This window comes from Anopheles ziemanni, chromosome 2 (assembly GCF_943734765.1).
Source record: "Anopheles ziemanni chromosome 2, idAnoZiCoDA_A2_x.2, whole genome shotgun sequence".
Lineage (NCBI taxonomy): Eukaryota > Metazoa > Arthropoda > Insecta > Diptera > Culicidae > Anopheles > Anopheles ziemanni.
This window is the reverse complement of record NC_080705.1, coordinates 37,596,615-37,608,905: the sequence shown is the minus strand read 5'-3', so window position 1 is coordinate 37,608,905 and position 12,291 is coordinate 37,596,615. Positions and strand designations below refer to the sequence as shown.

The 12,291-nt window shown below is 45.7% G+C and overlaps 1 protein-coding gene across 1 annotated transcript in view; it reads right to left on the bottom strand.

The window, feature by feature from the left end:
- LOC131281939 (hemicentin-2-like) overlaps positions 1 to 2,873 on the bottom strand; it is a 72,374-nt gene extending 69,501 nt beyond the window's left edge. Inside the window, exon 1 of the mRNA XM_058311313.1 lies at positions 2,239 to 2,873. Coding sequence (XP_058167296.1) covers positions 2,239 to 2,290 — 52 coding nt within the window. The 5' untranslated portion in view covers positions 2,291 to 2,873. The remainder of the gene's footprint in view (positions 1 to 2,238) is intronic.
- Between the last annotated feature and the right edge of the window lie 9,418 nt (positions 2,874 to 12,291).

Here is a 12,291-nt window from a genome sequence, read left to right as displayed (position 1 = left end):
CATTATCCTCCAGAAGTATGCAGCTGGTCGTCGTAAGAAGGCAACGCTTCACTTTCACACGAGTATGTCCTCCACGGGAGGGTGTTATGACCTTCGGCTCATCTTGGTGCAGTTTTGGGTGAGTTCCACCGAAAAACGAAACAGGTACCATCGCCATCAGCAACGACTGGCCGCCGGCAAAAGATCGCAAGGTTGGCCAAGAAACCCCTGTAAAGCAACACAGCTGGCAACCGAAAGCGATTATATAAATATGCACATTCTCCGTACGCATTTGCCATGTATTTATTTATGAGTTATTGACAATTTCCTCCTCCGTGGCAGGTAGCGTCGCTTCCGCCACATACAAGGATTTGGCATCGATTGTGAAAGTACCTGATTCGTTGACCATCTCGGTGGTTTCCAGCAACGCCATTTGATGTTTCCCACAACCGTTCTCCCTGCCTTTCGCACAAAAAAAACCGTGCGACTTCAGGCGTTGCATTAAATAACGCTGGCGAATCGTGTGGAGTGCGCAGAAACATTTTTATGCATCTGAGGCAAGATTTATACGCCACCACCCTTGACCATTGGGGTGGTTTTTTCTTTGTGTGCCGCTATTTTTTAAATATTTATAAGGGCCTCGAAGAAACCGAAGTTGCGACATACACACCAAAGCCAGCCCGGCTCCATTCCCAGGCAGCCACGCGAGAAGGGAAAACGGAGCATTGCGCTGGACATTGGGCTTGAGTCGACGATTTTTATCTGCTTCGTGGCTGAGGGGCTAGTTTTGCTGCGGGATTACGCTTTACCGGTTCGCCTTAGCGATGCAGTTTTTCCTTCGTTTTCGCCCTTCGTTTTTCATCCATTTCTGGTGCGACCGCCGTCTCGCTTTTGCACCTGATAACACCGGACGCTTTCTTCATAAACCCAACCATTTTGGGGGAAGCAAGTTTGGGGGAAGGTGAAAAATGACCAACCCTAACCTACAGGGTTTACAGGGTGTACTGTGTATCTGTGCTCCAGTTCCCTTTCGTGGAGGGCGTCGTCATGCAACACGCTGGAGGGAATAATAACCGAAACACACCTGGTTAAATATACCCTATCCTAACCTCGCTCCGAACCGGGGGGTTGTCTGTCTAAGGGAAGGGCTTTAAAAGTGTCCGTTTGACGTAACGCAAGAAAAATAGCAGGGGGGAATGCATTTATTCGAATGCAAATGAAACGTCGAATTAACGGAATCGTGAGCGAAAAGGCGTTGCGCTTAGGTCAGCGCTATATTTTTCCGACCATCGCCAGATTTCTGCAGTTTTCCCTGCCAATTAGCGATCGGCGGTCAACATGCAGCTACCGAAATGTGATCCCTTTTAGCGATCGCATAATGGCTCACCAAAACCTAAGTAAGAGCTCCATTTGCGGCAAGAGTCAATTTTTATTGTTGTGAATATATGGCAGAGAAGTGAGGCAACAAAAAAGCAGCACTGTCGATTGAAAGGCTATTCGAGGCACCATAAAAAAACCCCATGTTGCCGCCTGCCCTAACTAGCTCAACGAGTTACGCGCATTTACCCGAGGCACCTTCGCGTGCTCTTTTGCATTCCGTCTTAAATCGAAACATAGTAGAAAAATAAAACATAAAATAGTTAAACGACCAACCGGACCAAGTGGGTTGGTGTGTGCGTTTGAGTGTGTGTGTGCCACACCATCGTTAGAGTTGCGATCGTCCACCCACCCCCTCACTGTAAAACCACCCGTAGTAAACGAGACTCTTGAGCTGAGTCAACGGAATTCCGCACAATTGCTGCCGGAGATTGTTGTGTGCAAAAGGAGGAAAAAAGGAAAGGAAACAGAAAAAAACAAATGCTGGGTAGCAAATGGAATAACGCGATCAGTTTGGCCTCGCGAATCGCGATCGTATCTGGACCTGGGGTAGCACCTGAGGTGAAGGCAAAAAGGAGAGCGCGCGTGCGCGTGGCTAAGAAACAAAGGCTTAAGTTAAAGACCAACTGCTGAGCGGCGAACGACTGGAGCTGCACGACTAAACACACCGTTCAAATAAACCGTTTGGTTTGCGATCAGCTGGACTGTTCCGAAGCTTTAGAGTGGGAGTGACGGGGATGGGGGGATTTAAGGCACACTTCGATTACGCTCTGAAAGAAATGGGCATGGAATGGATACATGCGTTTTCTTGTGCGTGAGCCTTCGCCATTAGACACATTAATTGTTTCGCATAAGATTTACTTCGTGTGTTACGTTACTTACCGGTAAGCATTCGACAGGTATGCATCGTTCGTTTGGCGTGCTGGAAATCCATTTTGTATGATGTTTATCCGTTCGTCGACTTGCTGGATGTCAACCCGTTCGAGTCGCGCCGATTAATAGTCTGTTCTAATAGGGAGTAGGGATCGCTGTTTGATCACGAATCGGGAATCCAATCACCAACAATCACCTAGGCACCTTGTTCGAGATTCGTTTACGTTTAGTGACAGCGCAGTGACATCTTCGCAAATGCGATCATTAGTGTCAACGTTTGGTAATGATCAATTGCGCAATCACCTCACACACACACATGGACTTTTCCACCGACAGTTGAAAGAAGTAATTGAAGCCCTTCAATGCACAACCACTTAACATTCACCCGCCGATCCACCACTTGATCGCACTTGTCGATCGCGGTTACGTCGCTGATCGGAGCGCTGCGAGATGGGATTTTACTTTTCAATTGGACAAACAAACAAACAGCATCCCGTCAAACCGTTCGAAGTGCGGTTTGATTCACACTTCGGCCTTCTTTTGCCTTCTTTTCGATTACGGTTTTGTTTATAGCGATCAAACAAAGCGACCGATCATCACCACTTCCAAGCGCCTCATCACCGGAGGTCACAAATTATTTCGTTTTTCTTTTTTTCCTTTACTACTCGGTTTCACTAGCTCCCGCTTCTTCTCCACCTCTTCCTCCTGCTTCCGCCAACACTGACACTAGCAGCTTCGATCAATCCCTTTTCTCTTTTCGTTGGCGCCACCACGTGCACCACTGGTCGTTTTAATATTTTACCACCTTACGGGAGCCATCTTTAATTTCTTCTTCTTCACTCCGTTGGGGCCCGTTTTGATACGATCCGTTTGGCACACACTTCTACTTCATTCATACCACACCGGTGCCGCATTAATTCATGCCTTCCCTTGTTTGGGCTTCCAGGAAAATGTTGAAAACACAACCACACCTCACACCGACCGAACCCCTGCTCGTTCTCTTCACGATCACTTACGTTTTTCAGCGCCAGGCGCCCGCCGGGTTGCGTTATCGAAAACTGTGTTTTGTGTGTTGTGTATGTTTCTTTTCCTTCTTTTTCTTCCCCCGACTGAGCTGATTAATTACCGGTGCACATCATTAAAGCACTAGTGCTCCTTTCAATTAGCATACACAACGAAACATTGCCGAAACCGGTACAACCGATTTGCGGGCGAGCTCGTGCCGGATCCGTGCTGATTGCGATTTTTTCTTCTCCCGGGGCCGCTTTTCCTGAGCCACAACACCTCCACCGTTGCTTTCTTCGGCCGTTGTTTTCACTGCTCCAGTAACCCGGAAAGTAATCAAAATTGTTTCACTCTCCGGCGATCCGCGGCACTGCCGGTTTGCAAACACACGATCACTCTCTGCTGGAGTTGGCCTGGACACTTCCTTCCGTAGTATTGCGGATAACGCAATTTGCTTACGATAAAGGCAACGATGGACGATTTCTGTTTCGAAACGGTTTCGAACAATCGCAGGAATCGGATGCACAGATGACGTCAATGCCCCCCTACGATCCTGCGATGGACGCGGAGTCACATACACACCGTGCACACCACCTTCCTGGCTTTCTGCTTCGTTCTTCTGGCCTCGAACCGAGCGGTTGGCAATCCTGCGTTATGCAGCGCAGCGACACAGCGACGTCGTCACACCGAACAGCACACTTTCAAACTGAATGCGATGGCGCGTTCCAAAGCAGCCCAAACATCTGCCCCGTCCGCGGAACGCGCAGCGTAAACCGCTCGATCCGAACGCGTTTACGCACACATGCCTGCCTCCAGGTGAACGCTGGAGGACGGTTCGTTGTGGTGGTTTCAGCTCGGGTGAAACTAGGGAGACCAGGGCAATGTGGACCAAGTTTGTTTTACTGAAACTGCATGTGGTTACGGTAAACATTAAACATTGGTTTGCTTTAGAGTTGTGTAAATCTGATTCAGATTAATGAATCTAAATCAATCTCTGCCTTATAAGGGATTCATGAATCTTTCGTCGAGAGATGCTTGAGGGTGATACGGGTGATTTTCGCTATGACGTGCGGTTCGTTAGGCTGCGTTCCGTTAGACGATGAGGTATTCTGATTCTGAGGTTCCATTGTGGATTATTTTTCTGATTCTTGTTCGATCGGGGTCACCAATATATAGTGTGTTTTATATTTATTCAAATGCTTCCCAGTTGGAAGCCAAGATTGAACTTGCTTGCAAGCTGGCGTTTTCTTCTTTATATACTGATGCACAGCTTGCTTGACTTATAATGTTTTACTTAGCCTACTTATTTCGATACTGCTATGTACGCTACATATTACTAAATGCTAGGTCCTAATATGTAAAAATTGTTTTCTATTCAAAATTTAAAATTAAGTTCGTACAGTTCACAGAGCCCTGTACACCCCTATCTTTATTTATCCGTTTACGATACACACGTTGATCAAAACTATAGGGGACAGCACTCTCTGGTCCCTTAACTGTCAGACGGCAAAAGCGGCAACAGCGCACCGCGGGTTCCAAGACCGGTACCGAGATGCTGTATCCTGAACGTTTCGAGGTTCGGCCGAGCACATAAACACACACACACACATGAGTACAGGGTGCATGCATCGTAAAGGTGTAGAAAACAATCAGCCAAAGGTGCAACACGGTGCAGCATGCAAGCGCTTGTACTGGACACCTTTATTGCTTGCGCCTCACGACGCACACTACCGCGCGGACCTTTGTGCAGAATGGCGGAATCGGCAAAAACTTGTTTAATTCGAAAGCGGTTTGGTTGTAGGAAGAATTTACTCAGCCCCGGGAGTTATCGTTCTTAGCGCATGGAGAACGAGCGCGATCGATCCGCAATTGATCGTGGGTGATGTAATTAAGTCAGAATAAATTACTCCAACTGTACTATTTCGCCCAGACTACAGTTTCAACAATTTAAAATGAAAGGAAATCTTTGCATCCAAGTAACTTAAGAAATGTTAACACCTAGTTTCAATTTGTATAATCTTATTTTTGTTTTAATCTAGTAATTGTAGTTGATATTTCTGTATTTGACCATTTTTAAACATCAACGTAATAAGTATATTTCATTAGGGTAAATGCAGAAGCAAAATTTATAAATATATAGTATTTCCGGTTGGAAACTATAAATATTCATTGCTTAATGTTCTCCATGTAGTCATTCGAATATCATAATGAAATGATTTTGGTTTTATACATCTAATAATAAAATTTGTTAATTCCACGAGAATTAGTTCCACGTCCAAATTTTCTTCATCCTTCCAATAACTTTTTCTCCACATTCTGACAAGAAACATTTTTATGCTCCTTGTGGCGTGTCGCGTAGACTATCCTCCTTGTATGCTCCGATCTCGCTATTTGCCCAGTTGTACCTTGATGATCCGTTTCCCTTCCTATGCCCACACTCTGCCTATGGTCCTTCACCTTCGCCTGCTCAATTCCTCCGTTTCGCTTCATCTGCACCCAGATTCTCCCGATTCCGCATGTTTCGTCTTCTCTTCGAACGAGATTCTTCTTGCAGACTGGAACGATAATACGAGAGAATGCGCCTACGAGAAACAGTTTGCGCATTTTTCTTTCCGCTGTTTATTGTTTACTGAAGAACAAAAACTGTTTACTCGACGATTCGCCCGATGTCTGTCGGGGATAATATGTCCTCGGGTGAGGTATGTGTAAAAAAAGACGGCAAGAGAAAAAAAAACTTTGTCCAAAATTAGCTACCCATGGAATCCCTTTCTGGTGGAGTTTAAAAGAAATCGTGCTGTTTAGGTGGAAAACAGTTGGACCACTCCATGAATATTGTCCCCTCCGTTGACACATCACGTCCATGTGGAATGGTTTTAATGTGCAGTGTCTCAGCAGTGTTTCGCAAAATTGAAAAGAAAAAACGCAACATCGTGTTGCTAAATCGAAAACGATAAATCTACGGCAACGAACGCTGCAGTTGAGGTCAGGCACTCAACTACGGGTCCTCCAAGTGTCAAGCTCGGGGCCCAAAGTAGCACAAGATCATTCACGGAACGGGATTTCACATTCTGCCCGGTGGAGGAAAATCCTGTTCGCCGATGCGTGTGCGCACACGGACGCCAACATGGCAAAATCTGACCGATCACATGCCGATACGTATGTGGGTATGTGTTAGGGGCGATCGTCGACGCCGTCTTCGCCAATGACCGCTCGCGAGAGCAATGAACGGGAAAATGCAACCTCCTTCCTGTCCAGCAGCGTCGTTTCGCCATCGCCAAGACCACAAATGCACACATGTGTGTGACGTTCGCTTGCGGGGCCGGGAGACCCGGAGGGCACAGGAAGGAGTCCCTTTTCTCCGTAGGCGAGGAACCCTTCGATCGGAGTGCATCGGTGCAACGGAAGGCGCAAGATGTGCCAAAACCGGTACGAAAGCCAATCATTTGCCTCGGCAAGAGGAGGAGAAAAGTGGTTCTATAGCGTAAGATCCGGCTGATTACCGTTTTCAGCGCTGTCCGGCCATTTCTCCGCCTTGCGTCCGGGTCGCTGTCGGGTACCGGTTTCCAGCAGGCCCCCGCCCTCCCGCCACTTCTGTGCAGCCGCGTCCGGGAGTTCGTACGAAATGTCAGCAGCTCTGACGCGCTCGGCACCTCGGCCTCGGCGACGGATGGATGTCTTGCTTGGCTATCGCCGTGTTTCCCCTCGCATCCCATCGTGGGCCATTTTCCACGCCACTTTTCGATTTTCCATGATGCTCCCTTTTGCCACCGCGCAGTGCCTCGGTAATTAGAATGTTCATCGCACATGTTATTAGCATGGAATTAAGACAAGTCTCAGTTCTGGTTCAGTCAGTACGTCGTGGGTAAGTGCATTGGCCCGGCACCGTTGCCCTTTTGCAACGTTGCGCAAACGATGCTTGCTTACGCAGTATACATAGAGCATCGGGAGCCACATACTCTTCCGCCGTCTGCCCCCGGAAATGGTGCCGAAAGGAGTAGATGGACGGGGTTTTCCCGAGCTCAAGCCACGCTAAGACGCGCAGACATCCATCGATTGCAGCGGTACTTTCTATGCTGCGGAAGTTCAACCAGGCGGAAACTAGGACCTGTGCGTGCATTCTTTGCATAAACCTCCATCCTCCTCATCCCCTTCCAAATGGCTGCTGACTGTCTTTGAATGGCCTCGTATGCAAAGATGAGCTCTTGTTTGATGCTTCCATGATGGATGGCGCCAATTGAAGCTTTTCTTGTCAATCTCAACGGTACTTTGATGTTAATTCTACTTTATAGAGCACTGTATCAAAGACTTCTGGGAAGACTAAGCCTTTCGGAAGACGGTTTATTTATATTCACTGAACTTACAGTAAATGTTAAAACAGGCGCAAGAGCCACTTCAAGTTTAAGTGGTTTTTTACACCTTAAATATTGAATCTGAATCTTACAGGAAACAGTTGGATATATAAACACAAACCTAATAAATATCTCCAATGAATCCAATTTTATAGCACGTTCTTCTTCTTTTCTGGTATGTTCGCTTTAATCAATGTAATGTTTTACTAAATCAAATTTACATAATCCATCATACATCACATGTGTAGAAACAAGATAGTGATTTTTTAAACATTGTTAGCATAACTACACAAAAATTTTAAAACGAGTTTTTAATCAATTTGTTTGAAAAAATATTCCATAAGATATCAAAAACCCACCTTGAATAAAACAAAATAAAATATGCACCAGGAAACATTCCTCAGGTTCATCAACTTGAATATTCCGCAGATCACTCAACTGATATTTGAATGTTTTTGTTAGCTTTTCTCAAACAATAAAATACATTGTAGGTTGAAGATGTTTTATATTTTATAATCAAAAAAAGAAAGATTGAAACCCATTTCTTATACATCGTCTTAAAAATGAATAGCAAATAAAAGGTTTTTTAATGTTGAAAAAGTACAAAATAAATAAGTATTTATAACTTTTATTTTGGTGCTGGAAGAGTACAAAATTTAGTTATAGCTTGTTGCCTGACTTGTCGAAATTGTTTGTCGCAAAATCTAATCCATTGTTTTGATATTTTCTTGTGCAATTCCGAACATAGCAACAAAGTAGAAAGCAGCGCAGACGCAGCAATATACAATTTATAGATTTTTTCGAGTTGCTGCTCGGTTCATAAAAAACTCCACCAGCGGATGCATTTCATTCTGACAAGTGTGACAAGCTGTCAATGGAACTGTATCGCTTCTCTTCAAATTAAACTGTTGATAAACTAATTATCGATAGCACCATCCCATCGCCGGGTTTAAAGAATGTCAGTTTGGTAGACACGGACAGACGACCATGGCTCGATGAAATGCAGCGAAAAAAAAATCTACCAGCCGTAAATGGGAATAGCATTAACACCAGCTGATAAATGTACCATCGCTCGTCGCTTCTTTGGAGTGTAGTTTTCTTCTGCCTCCTCTGTATTGCTTCTACGGCTATCTTTCAAAATGCCCTTCTCGAAGACAAATTAGTGCGCCTTTCCACGCCACGGATGGTTTGCGTGTTTTCCGGGTCGTAGAAAAAGTATCATTTTCATAGCTGACATCGTTTTGAAGTCGCCCATACGCGCCGCGGGATCCTGAGGCCCCCGATCGGAAGTATCGCTCGCCGGCACGCAACACACAGATCCTTCTGTCCGCTGTTTTTGTTGTTTCTCCACCCTCTCCCACTCTCTGTTGTCCGACCGATGATTAACGCTGCACCAAAGTCGCACTAAGCCCTTCGTTGAGAAGTTCAGCGTCGGTGGGAGGAAGGGGCGGACATATTAATTCTAACGATAAAAATAGCTGTAAATTATGATACTGGTTGCCCAATATTGAATTTCCTCCGAAATCGTACAAAATTTATTCGAATATCGCCGCTAATCGCCACGGCAAAGGGATGGGATTAATAAAAAGACGAACCATTTGGGATTTTTGGGAGCCGGGACCCTTTCGGTCGACGGCAGCGGATGGCAAGCGGATAGATAAACAGCCGGTCCAGATTGCCGGAACAGGTAGAAATGGACCTCGATCCGTTGCGTACATTAGTCATATGGACGTGATCGGCCGTAGATTATGAGCGGGCGCTCGGCGGAGTGCTGCTCAATCTGCTGTGCATCCCTTTTCCCGCGGACGATGCGGGCCTGGGATGCAGGGAACCGGCGCTGAGGTGTTGAATAAATGGCTTCATTTGGAAAGACATGCCGGCCGGGAACCTGGACCGGGGTTGCTAGATTTAAGTGGGTCTTGTAGGACAACGATTTGAATTTTCATTACAGTTTGTGAGGGTCTTTGGTGCCGTTGGAATGGTTGTTTAACTGTCTCTAGTGAGTTTACACAGAGTCTGAGTTTTATGAGATGGTTCATATTTGTTATAAAATGTATTTTCCACTACAATACTTCCAATATTTTAAAATATGTCACTAGCAAACAAATTGTTTATTTTCTACATTTATTTTCTGAACCGTAATATTATAAAGGATTTAATAAAGCGAAAAAAAATCCAAAAAGTTCAAACTAAAATCAAAATGTTCGAAAATCAAATCATATAAAAATTGTCTTACCAAAGAAAAATCCAAAAGATTTACGAAATTGTAGTGTTCATCATATTTTGTATTCTAAAATTTTGGTTTTTTGATTTCATACACAATATGATTAATTTTGAAATAAATTTTGATATAAATTAAAACAAAATGAAATTTGATTTTTCTAAACGCAATAGGACGTTATAATAATTGCTCCTCAGTTTATCAACCTAAGATTGATTACATTGTTTGCTTTCAGCTTAAATGTATTGAGCTTCAAATAATGAATAACAAAGATATGTTAAAATTCTCCATTTGAAAAAGTAACACCGAAAGTTATTAGAAAAACTAAAGAACATAAAAAAATGTCATGCACAAAAATCAAATTTTTCGATTTTTTGTCGTGATCGCAAACCTCTAAAATTTCTTGAAAAGTTTAACCGAAAATGTACATATTGAAGCTACTGATCATTAGTGTCTATCGTCTAATGTTTGTGTGTGGCAATGCTTTCATAAAGAGAGCCATTATTTACTAGCTTTAATGCACTCGGACTGAGCATGGAACATTCAAAAAGAATAAATGACGGTGCATGCATGCAATTTATTGCAACACACCCGCACACCCGCGTCAGCGAAGCCCAGAATGGCGCACATACAGCAACTCGACGCAAAGAAAGAGGCCTAAGACCGAAGGCAAAAAACTTACAAAACAAGAAAAGACAACAGACGTCTTGAGGGGGTTATTTTTACGATGATGTTTTTTTTTATTCTTGTTTTACATTGGGAGAAGGGCGCAGGCGAAAGGCACGGTGCTGGCAAGCCCGTATTTGCTTTGAAAACATCAGGTTTGGTGACAGGAGACACGAGAAGAACGGAGACCGGCGATGAGGGGGGGTTGGGTTAAGGAATAGTACAAGACACCTCCAAAAGAGACACGAGCAGCGAAGACGCGAAGGAGACGGATTGACGGAAGACAAAAGTGAGCAACAACAGCGGTATAGGGGCTCGGAAACGAGGGGCGAACCAGGGAGTTCGAAAATGAAAAGCTCTCCAACGATCAACAAGCACCACGATCCGCCGGCCCCGTTCCCTCCCGAACCCGTTCCACGCCAAGAAACTGCCGTTCCTTCAGAAAAAGGGAACGGTTCGGGTCGGAAACCGGGCAGCATAAAAGCCGCACTTGGAAAGGTGAACCTGGTAACGGCTTCGGGTTCGCCGCATCAACACCAACAAACCCGCCGGCAATGGCTGACGCACACACACACACACAGCAGCAGCAGCATGAGCAGCATAGAAGGCATGCTTTGCTGGAGTGCCCGAAGAGGTGCGATCAGGTCCGCGATCGTACGCCAACTGCTGCTTCGGACCACGAAGATCAAGATGGCTGCCGGTTCTTGTGGACTCGGGACCGGTTGGGAGGCTTTTAAATTTTTACATAAATGAATATTTATCGGCGTCTCCGAGCGCCCTGTTGCCAAGTCGAGCCAGCCCAGCATCAGAAAGCCCACCGGATTGCGGAGAGGAAAGACGGAGAACGGAGCACGACGCGACGTAAGGGTTTCTTTCTATGTTTTGATGAGGTGAGTTTCGTAGCGGTCCGCGTTTGCCTTGTTTTCGCCGTCATGTTCCAGGGACCGGACGCCGCTGGTGGGCGGTTGGGTAGGGTAAACTTGAATTTATGTTTTGACCAAAGCTTCGAAAAATGCGAGAGAAAGCAAACGGCGACGAGCTAGGAGTGGTGTCCACCTCTTCCGCGCAGAATGAAGAACGTGTTCTGGGAGACGATCGGGGGAGGCGGGAAGTCCGGGGTAGACGACGCAAGACGCTTGGAGGCTGCGGTACGTGCCAAAACGCGATGACGAGCATGACCGAAACGAGTCGCAACGGTTGACGGAAACGCTCCGGGAGATGGTTTTCACCCCGTTTTTGCCGAGCTCATTATCGCCCGGCTTGAGTTTCCTCCCGGGCGGCACCGACTTGTGCGCTCCGCGCAGCATCCTCCCCTCCCATCCCCCGGGGCGTGTTGCAGTGGAAATGATCGCCTTCCGACAAATTACTATTCCGCCACCGCACACCGTTTGATCGTCGGTTCGCGCCATCGACGGCAAGTGACGATTTACTACGGCCGTTTTGTAGTCCAACAACGCCGCGCACCATTTGTACGTTTAATTTCTTTTTCCGGATGTCCCGGGCGGTGATCGGTCGGCGATAGTGACGACCGGACGTGTCGTCGCTATGCGGACACATTGGTGTTTCTTCTCGTACGAGACAATGCAACTTTTCCGGTCGGTTTCCAGCGGAGCTCATTTCCTGGCGATTGATCGGAGAGAGCAGTATCATGGCTCATTTACGCTGTCAGGGAAAAAACGATTGCAAATTTAATAGAAAATATTTTAGTTGCGCATGGTCCTTTTTAGTCTTGTTAATGACTTATGAATTTTATCAAAATTGCTATAAAAACCAAAATATTTGATAATTTCTGCTAACAAAACTTAATTTCGAATAACGATT